Source organism: Gekko japonicus, unplaced genomic scaffold (genome assembly GCF_001447785.1).
Source record: "Gekko japonicus isolate JY-2015 unplaced genomic scaffold, Gekko_japonicus_V1.1 scaffold52, whole genome shotgun sequence".
Lineage (NCBI taxonomy): Eukaryota > Metazoa > Chordata > Lepidosauria > Squamata > Gekkonidae > Gekko > Gekko japonicus.
Window position 1 is genome coordinate 2,155,106 of NW_015168653.1, and position 21,718 is coordinate 2,176,823.

At 42.5% G+C, this 21,718-nt stretch overlaps 1 protein-coding gene across 1 annotated transcript in view; it reads right to left on the reverse strand.

The window, feature by feature from the left end:
* Positions 1 to 8,787: 8,787 nt before the first annotated feature.
* The window catches only part of IPO5 (importin 5), a 40,948-nt gene continuing 28,017 nt past the window's right edge, over positions 8,788 to 21,718 (reverse strand). The window contains exons 20-26 of the mRNA XM_015415114.1: positions 21,425 to 21,536; positions 20,893 to 20,948; positions 17,589 to 17,711; positions 16,343 to 16,562; positions 15,257 to 15,485; positions 10,383 to 10,524; positions 8,788 to 9,710 (exon numbers count right to left, since the gene is read on the reverse strand). Of these exons, the coding sequence (XP_015270600.1) occupies positions 9,624 to 9,710; positions 10,383 to 10,524; positions 15,257 to 15,485; positions 16,343 to 16,562; positions 17,589 to 17,711; positions 20,893 to 20,948; positions 21,425 to 21,536 (969 nt within the window). The 3' untranslated portion in view covers positions 8,788 to 9,623. The remainder of the gene's footprint in view (positions 9,711 to 10,382; positions 10,525 to 15,256; positions 15,486 to 16,342; positions 16,563 to 17,588; positions 17,712 to 20,892; positions 20,949 to 21,424; positions 21,537 to 21,718) is intronic.

The window sequence follows — 21,718 nt, forward strand, 5'->3', positions numbered from 1 at the left end:
GCTGTGGTTCAGTGGTGAAGCTTCTGCTTGGCATGTGGAAGGTCCCAGGTTCAATCCTCACTGTCTCAAGTAAAATGGATCAAATAGTAAGTGATGTAATTTCTGCCAGTCTGAATAGACAATACTGATCTTGATGGATCAATGGTCTAATTCAGTGTACGACAGCTTCATGTGTGTATCGGTTAAGAGCGGTGGACTCTAATCTGGAGAACCGGGTTTGAAACCAGCTCCAGCCCCCAAAAATAAACCTAGCTCTCCATAAAAAGAGCTAGAGTTTTGGGCTGCTAGACAATCTTCAGATCTTCTGGCTATACTACACCCACTGCCATACAATAATTAACAGGAACAGAGTTCCGGCTGGCTCCCAAGTTGACCACGCCCAGCGGGAACTCATTAGCATGATAGGCCACACCCAATAGCAGAAACTCATTAGGATTGGCTACATTAAGGGTGTGGCCTAACATGCAAAGGAGTTCCTGCTACAAAAAAGCCCTAGGTTTTGACAACAAACAAGGTAAACAGAATAAGAAGCAAAAGGTGGGTGTGGCTGGATGACTATACTTCTGGCAACATGGGGGTGCAGCCTAATATGCTAATGAGCTATGCTCTCATGGGTGTGGTCTATTATGCTAATGAGTTTCTGTTGGGCTTTTTCTACAAAAAAAGCCCTGGATGTACTCATGTACCGCTCAAGCATGAGCAGATAAGGACTAGGTTTGCTGAAGGGGATGCATCTCCAACTCAATCATTCCTTAAGGAAAAAGAAGGAAAGACAAGGGGGTTAGTACTCTAATTCATTTTACCGTTGGTTAGAAACTTACTTTTTCTTTTCCTTATGTTGTCTCTGCAGCCCATGGAGCTCTAGAAAGTATCAATGGCTGCAATGTGTGCTAGAAAGAAACTTAGAAGAGAAACCAAAAAAATTGTCTACAACAGTCTTTAAATTACAGAGTTTTAATCGTTCACGAAATTCTTACAATGACAAGGACAAGAAAGAGTGAAAGATTTTGGAACAGCTCACCAACAACTCTGGCTTGGATCCTATGAATGAGTTGTGAGAGTGCAGTGCGAGATAGTCTCTGTAATGGAAAACCTTTCCTCTTGCACTAGTGGCTAGTGGAATGCCACGAACTAGCTGGTTTTGCCTGGTAGGGAATAATTAATAATTATCATATGACATTGTGTTTGTGGTATAGCCAGGAGATCTTAAGACTGTCTGGCAGCCAAAAGTTCTAGCTATTTTAGCGTTATGCATCACTAGGTTGCAAGCTAACTTATTTTTTGGGCTGAGAGAGCTCTGAAAGAGCTGTGACTGACCCAAGGTCACCCAGCTGGCTTCATGTGGAGGAGTGCAGAATCAAACCCAGTACTCTTAGATTAGAATCTGTCACTCTACCATCCTGGCTCACCCCGGTAGCAATAGAGTCAGTGAATGGAGATTTGCAGCAGAGGGTCTGATGCTCGGGAACTGGATAAGGCTTTCTCAGCTGTTGTCACCATGTATAAGGTAATAAAGAGTAATGTATGAGAGAAGTTAACTACCAAAGGGTGTGTTTTAGTTTTTTATTTTGTTTGTGTGTGTGTGTGCACGCACACCTGGAGGTCATGGTGACCTCTGGTGACTGACCCCTACTGGGGGCCTGGAGGATATTCAGAGGTGGCTGAATGAAGCCTGCCCCTGCTCTCCTGACTGCTGGTATTTCAAGGTCTCCCATCCGAGTACTTGCCAGAACTGACCCTGCTTAGTAGGGTTGCCAGCCCCCAGGTCCGGGTGGGGGTTCCCCTGCTTCTGGGGGCTTCAGTCCACCCCCGGCAAGCTGGCTGGTGGGGGAAACCCCGTCCCCAAGTCCCGCCTCCAAGAGTGACCCCCTGCCCGGCCACCCCTCTCCTCCTACCTGATTTAAAGGGCTTCAAGGTGATCAGCAGGGACTACGTGGTCCGCTGACCAGCTGGAGAACCCTTTAAATCTAGCAGGTGGAGGGGAGAGGGGCAGACGCGGGCTGTATACTTGGCTCGCAAAAAAACACTTTTTAAAGGGGCTTTTTGTGAGTGGGGTGGGGGCCACAACATGCAGGACCAGGGCTTACGGGAAAAACCCTCAGACCTGTAGCCCTATAAGGTTAGGTGAGTGGGCTTATTACCTTTGCTCAAACTCAGCAGGTCTGGGGCAATGATTTGCAACACTTTGCAGAATTGTGCTGTGGGTCTCCACATGCCCCTCCTCATAGCAAGCTGCATGGTTACGTGTATGACCTGAAGGCAGCAAACAGAGGCCAGTCATAGACAGCTGGGGTTTCTGCAACTCAGCAGTGACCCCCCAAGCATGGAGAAATATATCTGTAATTTAAAAAACAACCACCCTCAATGGCCTGATGAGGACTGAGCATGCTCATTTACCTCCAGGAGCCATGAGATGTTGAGGGCAGTTGAACAAAGAAAAGCGGAGGGGAGAAAGAAGCGGGAGGGGAAATTAGCTTGCTGAAGACCATGAGAACTTATTGTATCCTGGAGATTTGGGATGAAGAAATACCCTACATGGTTAATATGCCCGAATGATTATTCAACGTGTGTCATCTTCTTGTCCCTTATAGAGCCTACATATTGCACAATTAGCACTGAGCCAATGTACCATCTGTACTGTGTTAGCTACATAAGGGATCTTCTTGGTTCTGTTTGGAAAGCCCCTCTGCACATATGACTATTATTAGATCATGTTTCACAACTTCAGTAACATCACTGGTGAGGAACAACAGCCATCAGGGCTGAAACAGCAGTTGAAGCTTTGTGTTTATTTTTAATAAAATATAGGATATGGGGACATTCACTGGTATGAAATTCAGTCCCAGGCTTCAGACGTAAGCCCCGCTTTGGAGCAAGTCTGATTGAACCCAATTAAGACAAGATAGACTGCTCGGGGGGTGGGACGACGACAAGAGGCGACACAATATGGGTTCACAAAATTATATTATAGAGAGGACATTCTCTTTCCCACTTCATGGATCTTCAGATTATCCAACTAAACTGAGCAGTGGTAGGTTCAGAACTGACAAAAGGAAACTCATCTTCACACAATACACCACAAGGTAATGGTGCCAGCATAAAGGTTTTTGTTTTTTTTACATATTAGGGGAAATACAGATGGCAAGTTGCATGGAGGCAATTTGGTAGCACCTGTGTGGCTCTTCCATTGTGAAGCAAAGTGTAGAATAGTCAAATCTACCTTTTTTTGGGCTTTTTTATCTTAAAAGGGGAAACCCTTCTCCTAATACCATGAGTATCCTCTCAATTTAAGGATTGTGTAATTGTTTTTTAAAAGGTGACGAAACCACATACTTAAAAATAAATGTGCTCACAACACTTTTAAAGAAAGATGTACCCCGAAGGCTCTTTCCCAGGCCACATCCAGAAAACAAAAGTGAATCTCAGCTGCAGCATGAAGCAGCAGCTAGCTTAGGCAGCCCACTCCAAGACCCACTTTTCACAAAGTCAGCAATTCCAGATGCACGATGTCGCCTTAATGCTAAGGGAACCTGGTTTTCAAGAGAGGTAGCCCAATATTCCTAAGGCTGGAACTGACAACAGGAGGAAAATTCACCAAAGATACCCCCCCCCACATCCCAGGGATTTCTTAATCACTTCATTAGGTAACAGCAAAACCCTGATCCTGTCCTCCTCTTCATCAGTCTAGATAGGGCCCTCCACCCGCTGAGAGTGAGGAATGCTTCTAGAGAAGCCTCCAGAAGAGAGCAGAGGGAAATTGCTCCTGTCTTTAAGACCTCAAGACCTTGGAGAGCCACTGACAGTCTGAGTAGACCTGGATGGACCCGTGGTCTGCTTTAGTATGAGGCCGCTTCATGCATGCTCCATGGCAGTGGCAGACCAGGCTAACTATAGCTCACCACTACAAGGGAGGCCTGACGGGAGTTCCAGTTTACTTACAAAATTTATACCCTGCCTTCCTGCTGCCACCAGAGCCACCAAGGGGGCTAACAGATTAAAACCAAACAAAAATATATAATTAAGAGGTAAAATAGCAAAGGTAAAGGTTCCCTTGCTCGAAAGCCAGTCGAGTCCGACTCTAGGGTTGCGGTGCTCATCTCCGTTTCCAAGCCAAAGAGCCAGCGCTGTCCGAAGACGTTTCCATGGTCATGTGGCCAGAATGACTAAACACCAAGGCGCACGGAACGTTGTTACCTTCCCACCGAAGTGGTACCTATTTATCAACTTGCAATGTCTTGCTTTCGAACTGCTAGGTTGGCAGGAGCTGGAACTAGAGATGGGAGCTCACTCCGTCATGCGGCACCCGGGTCTCGAACTGCTGAACTACCGACCTTCCACAGTCTGCAGTTCAGCGTCTTAACCACTTGAGCCCCCGCAACTCCAAGAGGTAAAATACATGAACATAAAAAAACATAGGACAAGAAGTAGGGATCACTGAAGGACCACCTGACAAAGCAGGAAAAGCCTTCACCTCCTGGTGGAAGACGGCAGCAGAAGGGGGCTGGCAGGTCTCCCGGGAGAGAGCTCTAGAATATGCCCCTTCCCCTGCTCTGTCACTCCTTTGCTTTGATGGCAATTACAGTCACAGATTAATACTCTATCAAAACCTTACCCATGGGTGCTAGTCTGCAGGCCCCTGTAATTTCTGGCAGTAGGTGGTGGGTGCAACCGCAAAACGACTGCTACAAAAGGCAATGTCAGCTGCAGAACATCAGGGCGCAAGGTCCTGCAGAAGGTACTCAAATTAAGTAATTCATCGTTTCAGGAAGCAGCTCTAACAGTATGCCTTTTAAATTAAAAAAAACATTTTCTTGGATACACCTTCAGATATACAGTGAAGATCCTTGTGCTGTGATAGCAGCTGTTGCCAAAGCAACTTTTACGAAATCTGCACAACAAATCAGATCTCCAACGGCCAATCAGGAGCTCTGTTGCACAAAACTCCCCATCTGGCCCCACCCGTTAAAAACCACTTGATGGGTACCAAGAAAGGTGTCAGCAGGCACCGTCACGCTCATGGGCACCATGTTGAGGAGTCCGGATATAAGTAGTTCAGAGTGGCTGCCTATTGGTTTGAATTGATAGCATCTTTGCACACACTCATTTGCCAAAAACCTGGCGCAAATCTGATTGGTAGTCATTTGTGGCTGTTCAGGATGAGCAGACCGGGCTGGATGATCAGCTGGTATCTGATCATCATCACCTTTGAACATGATATGTTCCACTGCTGAATATGTCCACAGCAAAATTTGCAGCATTCCTGGGTGAAAGGAGGAGAGCAAGACCCTGAGATCCTAAGGAACTGCCACCAGTCTGATTAGACGATATTGACCCTGATGGACCAAGGGACTGATTCAGGATAAGACGTGCTCTGCAGTGTTCCCCTCTAAGCTGAATTAGTGTGTGAACTAGCTCAGTTTTTTAGCCTCCAGCTCACACATTTTTGTTTGAGCTCAGAAAGGATGGCTCCAGAGCAAACTAATTTATGCAGTGGCCAAATCACTTGCTCACAACTTTAATGCCAGTAGTTCACAAAGTAGGATTTTTTGCTCACAAGACTCCACAGCTTAGAGGGAGCACTGGTGCTCAGGAGCCCCAGTTATCCAATCCAGAATTCTTAGACACACTATCTTATAGAAAGACTATCCACAAACAAGAAGTAATTTGTTTTACTGACAGTCTTTTGTGCCTTCCCAACTAAGCAATGTGATTGAACAGCATGCTTCCATTAATGTGCGCTATGCTAAAGTCATTTCGCCATCTGGTGGAGAAACAGAAATAAAATATAACCACTGCAGAAATAGTTTTCCTTATCATTCTAGTCACTTCCAGGTTTTCCTAGAAATGCCATGAAAATTTTACCCAAAACAATTGTGGAGGGTCTTTCTCAAGTGTACATAAGGACATCTGAATTTTGTAAGATCGCCAATATTAGTCTATGGAGCACTTCATAAAAGGTTACGACTCTTATTTAAGGGACTTACTAAAAGCAAAATTCTTTTCTTCCCCAGAAGACATTTGCAGAGATGAGGGTGAAAAGATCACAGCAGTATATAAGACTGCTAATTTTAGATGGATGCATTATGGACGCTAAAAGGTTGGTTTTTGCATAACCCAAATGTTGATGCACACACACATAAAAAAGATAGGCTGTTAAGAATCTCTGGAATGTGAGACAGCCAGAGAAAGTTTTATTTTTCTGGCAGTCTCACATTCCATCAAGGAGCAAAGATTTCAGGCAGTGAGAAAACAAGGTAAGAAAGGCTATGAAGAGCCACAATGGGAAGAACTGGTAAAAAGGTGCACAATTTAGGATTTGAAAGACAGAAGTCAAGACTAAGGAGAAATAAGAAAATGTGGGCAGTCATCATATAAGAGGGAATAAACAGCAAAATTAGCAGGAGTCCTGTTTAAACAGAAAGCAATTCAACAGACAAGTCCATTTGATGTGAAATGGCAAGTATTGTCACCATACCAACCATACTTAAACTTTGCTTCTTGTAGTGTAACATTTCCCCATATGAGTTTTGGATGGGTGGCAACTAAGTGGAGGGGAGTGAAGAGACCAGCAACAGCTGAATCCTGAAAACAAAGTAGTTCTGGGTTTTGGGCAGGACTGCTTGGCAGCCCTCCCCCCTCCTCTGCCTGCCTCCTTCCACTTCCCTGCCTGTGGTCTCTTCTGCCACTGCCCATTCATGCATCCTTCCATCACCCACTTGCTAGTCTGCCAACCCTCCCAGAGCCTGCATGCCCCTCCCTGACAGTGCTGGGCAGTGAGTGCAGCTGGGAGCCCCACCGCTGGGAAATGTCACTGCTGCTCACCTCCCGTACTCTTACCCCAGGAGTACTCGGCAGCGTGTGTGTGGACAGAAGGGTGGTTGGCTGGAGGCCTCACAAGCAAGCAGATATGCATCAGGGGAGGTGAGAAGGCTCCACTGTAAGGCCTGGAATGCTGACACCAACCCTGACCACACTGAAACATTTGACACACCGGGCCGGGGATGAACGTAGACTGCGACCAAGCGCCAGAAGAAACAGCATAAAGGCAGCAGATTACCGGGAATGAAGCCAGCCGAAAGACATCAGCCTCCACCAGGGTGCTGGTAGGCTGTCACACCTCCCCCCCCCCCGAACACCCCCCGAATAATGTGGCCCTAGTCAGGATATTCAATTGTGATCAGCACTCTCACTATGTAAACCGCCCAGAGACCCCCAAGGGGGTTAGGGTGGTATATCAAATCGAATAAGTAAATAAATAAATAAATTTATCTCATATGCAGATGCCACACCATAAATTGTTTTAACTTCCAAAGCTTATCTAGGGTCACTAGATGTAACCCCCCCAATGCACTATGTCACTGTACTGTGCTCACCATTCAAACTTCCTCGGAGGAAAAAAGCAATCTCTTCCACCCTTAATGTTGTTCTGCAAATCTTTGCACGTGGTTCATCACAGCAACTGCGCAAGCAAGGTCTGAAATCCTTGTCTGTGGGTGCCCCATTCCTTTTTCCTACTAATAGGTAAAGAACTACCAAACTATTCAAAGGAATGATTGAAATAAACTACTTTGTGCAGCTCCAGTTCGTAAAGTTTTCCTGCATTCAAGCTGTGGCAAGCCTCTCTGATGAAACCATCAACTCTTAAAGAACAGAGACGAGCAACACTGTCTAGTAGTCCCAAGTATAACCAAGGCTAAGTAGATTGGGACCATCCAAGACTATTCATACACATTCAAATGGACCAGGGAGAAACTCTGAATCTTCCAAAATGGAACTTTTCAAATCATACCCCTCCTAAACATGGTTCCTCACTCAGAAGCCTGCATAAAAACCCATCACATGAATAAAGCCTTAAGAACATGAAAAAACGATGCAAAGAAAATTCACATTCCATGTAAGCAGTGAAAAACATAATCCAAACAGAAGAAAAAGGTCATTTCTGTAGTCAGGAGTTCGCATTATTTCCTCAAAAACACACCATAAAAAGGCAACAAATTATAACATAAAACAATGTGTTTCTTTTTCCTGGAAGAAACCAGTTTCCGCCCCACAGACCCATTTCCAGAAATTGTACATGTGTGCTTAGATAGAACTGATGCTTGAGGTATCAACTGAAGTTCATAAGGACTGACAGGGCCCTTTCCTCCTCCATCATTGTTCTTGTTTTAGATGCAATTCTACCTCCCCCTCATGGAATGAGAACAAGCCATTAAAAAATACCTCAGAAGCTGTGTCATCTGGAAGGTTAATTTCTAGAAACATGGACAGCACAATAATTTTGAGGTTCCAAAGGCCCGCTAGACCACAAGTTGAACTATTCCACTGTTACCACATGAGCAAAATGCCCCCACCTTTGTTGGAAGGAATAGTGAACATGCAATTGCGGCCTCTGACAGACTGGTGGAACTATCAAGGCCAAGGGCCTCATCTCTTCTCAGCATTCTTTTACTAATCCATGGAGATAACTGATATACTCATTTGTTTTGCACTCCTACTTCAATAACTGGAGTCAAATCTTGTTGCTTGGTATACTCTTGACATAAATGTAATGCTCACACTGAAAATCTCACAGTAGAAGAACATATACTGAAGACAAGCCCAGTAAAGCTTACATGGGATAAGAAAGTCATATACCCCATTGCTCAAAAAGCACCACCAATTCCATCAAAATCTAAGTATTGCATGTGCTCAATGTTAAATACTGGAAAATTCAATCCAGTGATCACAAAACCATTCTGCAGATGAAATATTTTATACCTGTCAGAAATCAGATGCATGCCTTTAAGTCAAAAAGTTTCAAAACTGACACATGGAGAACACAGTCTTATCGTAAGAAGTGGGCTCATGAAATCTCTAAACAATGCAATAGGAAGACTGCGAAAACGTGAGTTACAATTGAGTTCTAAGATATGCAAAATTAGAATCTGGAAAACATAACACTATTTTCACTGAAAGCAAACAGCACGGCACTTTTACACAAGCTTCGTATTGTATTTCAATGTCATTTATTGAGGAGTGGATGAGATACTGTCAGACATGCCAAAGACACTTCACATTCAAGGGCTGGGTGCTCAATGGCTTTCTTCACTGAGTCACTACACAAGCCTGTTTCAGAAAACTGAATGCGATATCGATGAAGTCTTCATGCTCGATGTTGCCATCAGTTTATCATCTTTTAATCTACTGGTTTGATGGGCAGAAGGGTGTTCTCTACCCTACAAAAATACTCACACTCCAATACATGTTAACACTAGAGGGTAAAAATGCCTGTAATCTGTTATAATGGGAGTCTACTGAATACCTGGTCTTAAAGCTGTCTTAATTTGTTTATACTTAATGAAAATCCAACTTGTTTCCCTTTCACCATCATGTGGCTGGTTCACACCATTAGAAAAATACTCTTCAGTGCTACTGCAGGGATTACAGGGAGCTCCTTCAGTGCTGAGGGGTAGAGATTCATTGCAACACCCTTTGCAAAGCGTTTCTTCCTGTTGCCACTGCCTGTAGGTTGCAGAATGGCCTATGTGCACTACAGTTTTCTCTCTTAAAAACCAAACAAAGAAACCTAAACCAAAGGGTAAACGTTTATTTGGAGTTTTCTTGCAGATGATCATTAAGGCCCTTTATGCAGAAGTCAGGAGCTCCTGGATGGCTGCCTTCTGGCCTGCATTGAGCTGAGATATGCATTCTGTCCATAGCCCTCCAGATGTCTAGAGAATGAAAGGGGGGGAAAAGAGTGGTTAAGCTGAAAGATATACACAAGATCAATACACACATACCCTTTTGAAACAGTAGGAAGAAAACCCTGCCCTTAGATACACAAGACTTGTTTGTCACAAAACATACTTAAAACTCATCTACTTAAGGATGATCAGTGTTGGGAAGTCCAAACCAGAGGTAAAAGGTTTAAAAGAGTTAGTCACTGAGAAGACAGAAGTATTTTAGCACTCTCAACATTCTTGCAGAGATTTGTTATCTTCTAGAATACATGAGTGGGAACAGATAAACCAGGTAAGAAGTGGGGTTTAAAAGATAACCCCATTAATCCCCTTGCTCCTGCTACAAGGAAACTTCCTTTCTTCTGGTTTCTGTTAAATGTAAAAATGTGGAACTCATTGACTTGCCAATCTTCCTTTGATACAGATATTTGAAATATTTGATGACTTCACAACCACCGCCAAAATGTGCTTCTTTCTCCCATTCGCTATTATAAAATGCAGTTATGTGCTGCTCACGTCACAGAAAGCTTTGTGGGCTGTTTCCATTACTGTAAAGGGTACTTGAAAAACTGCTTACTATATTATCTTTCTGCTCGATCACATTGCTACTTGGGGTGGGGTAGGGATAAAATAATCTTTGTACACAAAAATATCTGCATTCACCTGCACTTGCCGAATTACATTAGCCAGTCGTTTGGTGCATGGATCTTCATGCTTGATCGCTTCATTTATTTCACCATCTGCAATTATACTGAATATTTTGGGCAGATTAGAGTTGTTGGGGCCCAGGACAATCGGATTATTGCTGTTGGGAAGAGAAGAACAAAAGAACTGTTAGTCCACATTAATAAACATTTATAACATAATTAACATAAGCTGTTAGCTTTAATAAAGACCTTGGATTCAGCCCCAAGTTGCTATAAACTTAATGTGTACCTCTGTGCAAACCACTTTTGGAATAAGGTATTAATAATCAGAGTAGTCTGAATAGCCTGACCTCATCAGAGCTTGGAAGCTAAGCAGGGTCATCCAATGTTAGTACTTAGATGGGAGACCAAGGAAAACCCCATAGTCCGAGGTCACGAGGAGTCACTTGATATTTGATGGGACACTATTATTATTATTATCCTACCCAATATGTATGCATGTTAAGTGTCATTAAGCCACTTCTAGCCTATAGCAAACCTATGAATTAATGACCTCCAAAATGTCTTATCATTAGCAGCATTGCTCAGGTCTTGCAAACTGAGGGCCGTGACTTCCTTGATTTTCAGTTTAGGCATTTTAGCTTTTAGGGAGAGCTCAGGCTTGATTTGATGTAGAACCCACTTTTTTGTCTTTCTGGAAGTCCAACACTCTTCCAACACCACATTTCAAATGAATCAACTTTCTTCTTCCCACCAGCTTTCTTCATTGCTCAACTTTCACACCGATATATAGTAATGGGAAATACTATGGTATAAAATTATCTTGATCTTGGTCGCCAGTGACACATCCCTAAACTTAAGGATCTTTTCTAGCTCCTTCATGGGTGTCCTTCCAAGTCTCAATCTCCTTCTGATTTGTTGGCTGCAGTCTCCATTTTGGTTGATAATGGAGCTAAGGAATAGAAAATCTTTAACCATTTCCATTTTTCATAATCGGCCTTATGCTGTGCAATTCCCCTGTAGTAACTTCTTTTGCCTTAATCCTGCTTTAGCATTTTCTGTTTTAACCTTCATCAGCAGCCATTTCAAATCTTCACTATTTTCTGGCAGTTAACATGGTGTCATCAAAGTATCTTATATTGTTAATGTTCTTTCCACCAATTTTCACTCCACCTCCATCTAAATCTAATCCAGCTTTCCTTATTATATGTTCTGCATACAGATTGAGGAGGCAGGGAGATAAAATACATCCTGTCTGACAGCTTTGCCTTATCCAGTAGTTAACAGAAAAGGATTTCCCATAACTTTTCAAACGAGGAGTACACTAAATACAGGAGCCCTCACCAGAAACCGCATTACTTATAAATATTTAGTATTGTATTTAACATGTCACGTCATTTAAGAACTGCCTAACAGGTGAGCTTCCTGGTGTTCCCAGTTTAAACACCACTGCCTGATTCAGAATACCAATTAAGTCTGTAAACTGAAAGGGTAACAGACCGACAGACAGACAGACAGATAGCATTGAATGGTACTGACTGGCATATCAGCACAAAATAGTGTGTGATACAGGAATGTGCCTTTTATTAAAAGTTGGAAAACCATTTGTACCTTCAATACCTGATTATGAACTGTTCATTCTTCCTCATTCATTACAATTTGACAGCCAAAGCAGACAAAATGCACAATCTGTGTTGAGACCCCACTTTAAAAACCACTAATAACTAAAACCCCAAGTATAAAAAAATATTAGAGCACTCTGGTGTTTAATCCTACACTCCTTGTGCCTCTATCCCAGCCTAAATGGCCCCTCGCATATATTTTTTTTTGGCCCCCCCGGAGATTTTTTATTGCATTTTCTATAAACTCCGATTAAGCTATAACATTAGTTTTCATATCGATTAGTTACTCTGTTTTAAGAGAGTCACCAGAGCATCATTGATAATCGCGTTTGGGGGCCGCCATCCCCTTTTCAGAAGCAGAGTCCTCATCGGAAGAAGGAATAGGAGAGTCCATTTCCTCGCTAGGTTTGCTGTCCTCATCCTCTTGCCGTCCTCTCCCGAATCTCCCAGTTGCAATCTCAGAAACTCACGTGCTTTAGAAACAGAGTCAATTTTTTCTTTTTTATTCTTTAATTTGAAAAGGATGCCCTCGGGAATCAACCACCTGTAAGGAATGCTGTTTGTTCTGTCTCCTTTTTCTTATTTCAAAAGGAATATCTTTTAGAATTCTGATGGTGTTGTATCCAATTTTTAAGGGTGCTCCTGATGTTGCTTTCAATATTTGATCTCGCACATGTCTCTTTGAGAATCTTACCACTATTTCCCCAGGCAGATTATTTTTCTTGATGTATATGGAGTACGCTCTATAAGCCACATCCATTTCGCTTATAAGATAGTCCGCTTTTAAATCTGCAATTGGGGCAAGCGCATCACTTAAAAGTTTCAAGGACACCTTGGAACCGGAGAACTAGGTTGGCTTTTTCCATTTGTAGCTGCATAAAGTTGAGATTGCTTCTTTTCCAGTAACTGCACCCTTTTATTAACCTTTTTGGATTTGCCATCCATTTCCTTCACCTTCTCAGCTGTTTGCTCCATCTTTTTGGTAGTTTCATTCAGTTGGAGCTGCTGAGCTGCAAAGTTCTGGTTCAATGTTGTCAGCTGTTGATTGATATTTGTCATCTGATCCAGTAGAGGGCGCAGAGTCCGCTAGCAGCTTAGAAAACTCTGTGGTATCTTCCGGTCGGGGGCTCATGCTTCCAGCCGTTTTCATTTTCGCTGCCTTTCTTTCTCCGCTTTTCTCAGCGCCATTTTTATGGATTGTTTACTTTTTAAAAGTTTTGCTAAAGTCTCTGCAATTCGGCCAAGCACTTATTCACGCTCTCGTGTGCTCTTCAAAACAGATTTTAACGCTTATAATTCTGCCCCCCCCGGAGATCGCTGCTTTACTCATGCGTATGGGAGGGGCCCCTCCCCCACTCGCTAGTCTCGCCGATCCCGGGGGGGCTTTCTTTTATAATCCTGGTGTTTGTGTTAAACTCGACTCACTGTTCATTGGTGGTCCGGAGACCTCGCCACAGGTACGTTTGCAACGCCCGATCTCCAACGCTTGTCCCGGTTGGCGTCTCTAGTTCTATTCGGACACCCAACGACCAGACCGTCGGGGCGGAGGAGCGCCTCGATTCTCCAGCATCGCACTGGCAAAGAGGCCACCCCTCAGAAGCCCCATGGCTTCTGAGCATCTGCAGGCTACTGGGCATCCTCCACTACTGTGAGCTGGAGGGAATCCCATATCCCTCCCCCCCAGCACCAAGTCTGGTGCAGCTCCTGAGCCCAACGGCCTCCTCCTCTGCCGCAGAGCCCAGCGTGGTTCGTGTGCCGCTGGAGGTTAAGTGTGTTCTCTGTGCTTGCACAGAGAATGCTTCTTTTTGGGGGGGGGGGGATGAAACCCCTCAGTGTGGGTTTTTAAATTATCAGATTTTTCTGCAAACCAAGAGGATCCCCCAAGTTCCCAGAAAAATCTCTTTCGCCTCAATGTTGCCACAATCCATGGATTTAGATATCCACAGATAGGTGCCACATGTGGCTAATACTATATAGATTTTACTGCTTTAACAACAGAAAATGCATAATTTATAACTTACCTAGCACATAAAATTGCAATATTTGAAACGTTTATGAAATTTAAGTTATAAATGTCTTAGTTTTCTACAAGCGACAACAGCAAATATACCCAATGCTCAAGAGAAAACCACAAGCTGATGCACCCTATGCTACCTTAATCCCATAAACCTTAATTTCTGTTATCCAAACATTAGGGGGAAAAGAGTTCAACAGAAAACACAGGCTTTGTATTAAATAAAATATATAAGTTAATCAGAAAAAGTCACCTAAAGGGTCAATGACAGTATATGCACAGCTAAATGTAGGTCTAGCTAGATACTGTCTTCTTCCTTCTGTAGCTACTGGTTAAAGAGCTCAGTTCTCAATGAAACTTGCAGAGTTTTCTGGCCTCACCTCCTTCTGATCTTTTTTCCCCTTCACCAAGGTAGGAAAATAAACTATTTGATCAAAACTACTTGATACCCAATCTGTGGATATATTTGTCATAGTGGTTTGAGGGAGCCATGAAAAGGTCAACCACAAGAGATTAGTCAGGTCAAAAGACCCACAGAAGAATAAAAGTCCTGCACGCTGCCCTCATGAAGATCAGGTATCCTTTTAGGCTCAGAAATGCATCTTGTATTTAAAGGCTGTATGTCTTTAGAAGCATTTCACTCATTCTATAATTATTTCATTCATTCTAAAAGACAATATTTCATAGGAATTTTTTTCCAGTTCTTCCCAAAATTTCCAATTTTTTCATCAGAAAAAAAAATATGGAAAAAAGACCTCTGAAAAAATGGGGAAAAACTTTTTTTCTGATTTTTTTCCAGTCCCCCTCTCCAGGCCTTTTCATCCTTAGATAAGTAAAACACTGTAGTGGGGAAAAGTTGAGCACTGTCTCCCCAAGCAGCACTTCCATCACTGTAGTTACTATGAACTATTATTTTGAAGTGGAAGATTCAATCATAGCTCTCTTGGGCTTTCATATGAACCTATTAGCTTCTTTATTAGGTCCCTTGAACACAGAGTGAAAAATGGGATGGTGGTGAGGTACAGAATATACAGAATATTCACGTATCCTGCATTAGACATGGCCTTAAATACACAATGGGTTAAGACAGAATAGTGTTTAAATTTCTGTGTTCAAGGGATCTATGTAGATTTCTTAAGCTGACAAAAAAAGTAAACTCTAAAAATTTATCACATTATACTAAAAATTGGACATATAATGCAGGCAACCAGGCAAAAACTCTAGCAACAACTTGATGCATTTCCCCCCCCTTACCTCTCTATTAAGTCACATAAGTAATTGAATGTATGGACAGCTTCTTCCTTGTCTTCATGCAGTGGAAGCCATGATAGCCAATGTGGCAGTACTTCCTCAACATTTATACAGTCAGGCCTGAATTTCATTATCTTCCCAACTGCTGAAATGCAGTTCTCTGTTGCATTGATATTCTCTTTGGTTTTGGCATCTGTTGACTGAATAACTCTCACCAGCAATGGAAGTGCCTCTGATAATGCAATATTTGAAAAATTCATACACAAATACTGAAATGTTTGAAGATAACTGATTTTATAAAACATGCTGTAAAAACAGTTAGATATATGCATAAACTAAAAAAGAATGTTAGGTCTGTAAAACTATACAAAATGCTAAATTACTAGGATACTAATGAGTTTAATTTTAGATGTATTCAGTTACTATCATATTTTGGAAAGCCTAAATACCGACAAAAAAACATGGCAAGCATCTTTACTGCCAAAGTAAGTCTGAAATGACACTGTTGGTAAACCTAATGGTTTGGTTTTAGAGTAAATTCTCCATCAGTAAATAATCTTCCTGCCTTGCCATTCCCACTGCAGCACACTGATCTCCACAAAATCCTGATCCTGGAGGATAAGAAACCCTGAAGAACAACATGAAGTGGGTCATTAGAGGAAAGGGGAACGGCTGGAAATTGCCTACGTAGTCGAGATCCAACCAAATGTCAATAAGTTAACACAACATTATATCTAATGTTGTAGTAATGGTTGAGTCTGTATGGCAGAAAAGCACTTATTTCCTAGTAACAAAGTGTTTCTGGAATCTAGTAACAGATGCTGGCAGTGGTTCTCTGTACCACATAGATCTCCACTGTCTTGGGCATGCTATTTTAAAAGGATCACCAGGGGAAGGCAGGCAGTTGGCAAGTAATTATTCCTCGGTTCTATGAAAAAAGCCCAGAGGAAAAAAATATTCAGCATGAGTCACAAGCATAAAAGTCAAAATACAATAGTTAAAAATTAGCGTCAATAAAAGACCACTCTCTTTTAAAAGATCCTTAAGTTATGCTATATTCAGAGTGAGAAAGATCACATCTGGACACACCTGTGGAGAAAGGCCGGTAACTGTCCCCACCAAATTGTGCCATAACTCCAACTCCATATGCAGCAGCTTGACGAACCTCTGGGCTGTTATCACATATTGACTGTAGCATTGGTCTTAGGAAGTACTCGGCATATTTAAATGACGAGGGGCTACAGTGCTCTATGACATCATCAAACATGCATAAGCCCCACTGCCTATCTGGCCACGGCCTATGTGGACACTGTAAAGAAAATCAGAGACAAAATGTATATGCAACTTTTGCAATGTTCATTTAAAGCAAGCCCTCTCCTTCCCAACATACCACATCTAGAGTAGGTAGCACACTGGCTGAAGTGCCATTGCCTAGATCCTTATGTTCTTCAGAATCCTAGATTGTCACATCTAGGAATGGGCACAAACGAACCAGGCCGGTTCGAGCATGAACCCGGGGTTCAGAAGAACGTGTCTCCCACAATATGTTCACAAACCTCCATGTTTTTCATGGAGGTTCATGAGAGACACATTCATGGGCTCCGAAGGCACTTAAATGCCTTCGGAACTTACTTCTGGGTCCGGCAGCCCACCTGCAAGTGAGCTGCAAAGGCATTTAAATGCTATTGGAGCCCACCACCAGTTAGTGGCCCCACCCGAGTGAGCTCTGAAGACATTTAAAGACCTTCGGAACTCACTTCTGGTCAGGTAGCCTGACCCAGAAATGAGCTGCGAAGGCATTCAAATGCCGTTGGAGCTCTCTTCTGGGTGGGTTGAACCCCCCTAACTCCATGAACTGGTTCGGCAAATGGAGGAGTTTGTTGGAGGTTTGTGGTTCATGAAAACCCTGAACCATGAACCTCCATTTTCCCAGTTTGTGCCCACCCCTAGTCAGGTCTGCTCTAGCTTTACTGTGTTCAAAATGCTTCACGTACATATCGTTATGCCCCAAATTAAAGGCCCCATCACCCTTCTATGGTGTATGATACCATGTCAGTATGAAGGCACTAGCATTTACAGAGAAAAGACATTTTTTCCCTTCTCTTTAACTTTTGGCTATTTTTAATCTCTCTCAAACCATATTCCTCTAAACCTACCTGCAGTAAAATTATAACAGGAAAAGGGCATCTGCATGATAAATTGCAGTTGTTCCCACAAATGTTGTGCTTAAAATTATTGTATATGGCATTCACATTGACAGTGCTGACAATATTAATATTAAAACCTGCTGTTTGATTCCAAGTGAGTTTAACTTAAAGCAGCCCAGGATACTTACAATTAAGTTGACAATTTGTGGTAGCAGCTGTTCAAACCACGGTAACACCTTTGCCTTGTAACTACTGAATATCGAGTGCAAAATATCTGACACTTTAGTCAGAATATAGACATCACTATCATGCTGGTAAAGAGGAAAGAGCAACAGGATTAGCAAATTCAATAAAAAGATCTGTGAAGTGATGGATCTTATATTTCTGTATTAGCAGACAAGACAGCTCATGCCTTTTTCTAGCAATAAGATATTTTACAACTCTTCATTATAGTACATGGGGAAAGGGGAGAGTGTTTAAATTAGGGGCTATTTACAAATGCTTATATGACAGGGTTAGTTCTTTCTACCCCATACACAGCAGACCCCACAGCAACATCTGTCCTACAGTTGTCAATCTCTGTCCAGCTCACACACACCCTCCTGGAGGCAGTAGCCTGCATTTCTCCCCTTACTGATGCTCACTCTGAAATATCTCTTCTCACCCTACCCCACTTCCAAGAGTTCTCAAAACTCTTACTGACTTGCAGATGTGATAAAACATAGTAAAATGGACGTCTGCATCAATCTTAATAGTGAAAGAACTACCATCTACGCCAGGGGTGTGAAATATACGGCTAACAGGCCAGGTCTGCTATCCAGCCCACGAGCAACTGGTTTGCTACTGCTTCCTGCATTGCAGCTCCTTTTGCCCAGTCTTGCCTATTTCCTGCTTTGCAGAGGAGAGAAAGAAAGCCAAGTCTCCCTTCTCTCAATTGGCTGAGGGCTCCTACCCCTCCTCTGGGGAGGGAGGAGGAGGGAAAGCGCCGGAGAGAGGGGAAAAATGGCGTCCTGACCAAGTGACATTTATGTCAGATCCGACCCTATAACAAATGCGTTCGACACCTCTGCTTTAGGGGCTGCACTGTCCTTAAATACCGGATATTCCAGGGAAAGGTGAGGTATTCACTTAAGAACAGCTTTGCTGGACGACTCAGACGCCCATCAGCCCTTTTCTCCCATGTTACATGTCTCCAGGCCTCCCCTCCCTCTCCCCACAACCGGTATTCCTATGGGAGTTCCCTTAGAACTCTTGGGTTCACTTGGATGAGTCCTGACTTCTCCCCTACCCCAGCAGACACGTGTTATTAGAGTCTGAAGACTAGCTCCTCTTCTGTTTTATCACACCTGTACGGAAACTCTCTGTACAATCCCAGGACTACAAATTACGATCACTTTTTAAATTTCATCATCAAAAGACCTGCATAGCAAGGCAAATGGGAAAAGCAGAGGAACAGATCTTTAGCACCTTTTACCTTAAAGTAGATTTGGGGAGTTTTGGGGAGGGGGGGGGATAGAGTTCTATTGGAGGGCTGGCCAGGGAAATCCTATGAGCCACTGCTCAGGAGATAAAATGCACACTCGTTAACCAGGAGTTCCTGATTGGTGGCTTGGCTCCTTGTGTGAGTGGTGATTGGACCTCCCTCTTTATCCCAGCAGGAGACGTTGAGGACTCAGTTGGGGAATTTCAGGGGTTCTCCCTGGGAAAAGACCAGAATGAACAGGCTGAAGGAAACTTTGAGAATAGAGATGGACCAGAGAGGCAGGAAGAAATCTCTGAACGCACCCAGTGAGTCTCATGGCACTTGGCAAGATCCCCCTTTCCATTTCTAACAGACTGGGGGGGGGGAACCTAACAACATAGCTTGCATTCTTTATTAGTGGAAGGGAGCAAGAGTCCAGTAGCACCTTAATGACTAACAAAATTTGTTGCAGGGCATGAGCTTTCATGAGTCATGGCTCACTTCTTCAGATACAGTTAGAATGTGAGTCCATCTGTCTTTATATTTTGGAAAGTGAAGTGATTTAAGACACCAAATGACAATAGCAGGCATTGGTAATGAGAGAAGAAACCTAGGTCTCAATTTAGCCCAGGAGGATACATTCTCTTGAGCTTCATTATCAGTTGCAATTCAGCGGTCTTTCTTTCTAATCTCCCTTTGTGAGAGAACTGCTACTCTTAATCAGCAAATGAATGTCCTGGAAAGTTAAAATGTCCCCCCACTAGTTTTTGAATATTGTGGTTTCTAATGGCAGTAGAAAGAGTAAGAGTCCAGTAGCACCTTAAAGATTAACAAAATTTGTGGCAGGGTATGTGCTTTTGTGAGCCACTGCTCACTTTTTCAGACTTATTTCCATTTATTCTTTGCACCCTCCTGTACCAAATTGAGACTTAGGTTTCCCCTCTGCATATCACACCTAATCCAATCATGCCTGCTATTACCATTCTGCATCTGAAATAATCTTTATAAAGTTTATATCTCTGGTACCTCATGTTACATTTTATGGCACACATGGCCAGGCCCCACAAAGCAACATTTATGTTAGATCTGGCCCGCATAACAAATGAGTTTGACACCCCTGATCTATACCATTTCAAAGCCTTCTTCAATTCCATTGTGATTGGCGAAGGGGCTGGGGGGAGCAAAGGTATCATAAATACAGACTTTAACTTTTATGTGTTCTTGGACTGGCCTGGAGTTGAAATTCAGTTACTGTTGATACAGCAGTTCTACTGAATATTTTATAAAGTGACAGCTTTGACAAATATCCTGTATTTGCTTTGGTGTGGTTTATTTGTCTCCTCAGCAATGGAGATTAGTACCACAGTCTGTAGGCCAATCAAATGAAGAGAGAACAGCCACTGTGATCTCACATAAAGCACGGTCAAAATGTGATGGACAGTCTAAATCCAAAATGCATAGCTGGAGCAATCTGGCTGCAGTGTAAGCAGCCAGACTGGTGTGTTGTGACTACAGCTGTCTATGCAGTCTCGAGATAAACCATCCAGCAAACAGAATGTACCTGTTTAAAAATAACTATGTGGTACAGAGCAACTGAGCACCACTGTTGTTTCTGACAGAAAAGATTTTGAAATTATACCATCATTCATCTATCCACAGTGCAGATTCTGTGTCTAATATGTAGCCAAGCTACAATGCTACAGATTGTGCAAGCCATTTGTGTTGACTGCAGCACAAAACACAATGATGAGGCACAGTTTAACATCAAGTTCTCAATAGATCTCCAACAGTATGCTGGGGGGGACTTATCTGTACACTACAAAATCCTCTAACTACACTTGCAACCTTGAGGGTATTTAAAAGTGTGACTGGATCACTGTCTGACAAAAATGATAAGAAAGTGCCAACTGTGCTAAGATTCTGAAAGAGTTTGGGGCATATCACCAAACACTCAACACTAACAATGAAGGCAAATAGGTTTTCAAGAATATTTTAAGCTGAGATAAAGCAAGGCTTAATGACATACTTACTTCATCTTGCAGGGACTCTTCAACTTGCTCATCATAGTCTTCATCTTGCCTTTTCACTGTTTAAAAGTAAATAGTTATTGTAATGTTAGTACAGCTGTTTTTACAAGAGTTCAGGTCTGCTGCAAGAACACCCGCAGAAAAGAACCTTAAGAGACTTCTTTGGTGAACTAAATGGGGAGCTAGGAAAAAAGAATGTATTCTGTTAGTGCAGAAATGAGTGACAACTTAATCTGAAATAAAGTGTTCAGATAAGAAAACACTGCACTTAGCGTCTCCTGGAAAAAATATTGTTGTAGTTTTCAAAAGGGTTTTGTATAATACATTTTCCAAAAGCAATCTGGGGGCCAGTATTTCATCACAGTGTGCCCTGCGATTTGCCCAACATTAAATTTTAAAAATTATTTTATAGATACACTGTTGCCTGTCCATAGGCGTTAGATTTTTAGCCCATCTGATCTTGCTTACTTAAGTAGTTATGCTCAAGAACCTGATAGTACATAATCAATTTTAAGTACTGAGTGAATGCGTTTACCTTGTCTTAGCTCTTGATTTTTAAAGTGCTCTTCTAGTTTTCCTTTCAATATTCCTCCAAGTTCTTCAAAGTGTTCATTGTTAAGGCATCCATCTCCCATCACTTCAATACACTAATGAAATAAAGTTTATAGTCAACCTGAAGTTTAATGTTCAAACTGCTTCAACACCAGCCAATTGAACACCAATTTTGTAGAGACCAATTTTGTGAACTATGTCAAACTATCTGTAAAGGTATGCAGTACTGAAAATGTATCACTTCACACTTCAGAAGATGAGCACTGCAAAGAAAAAC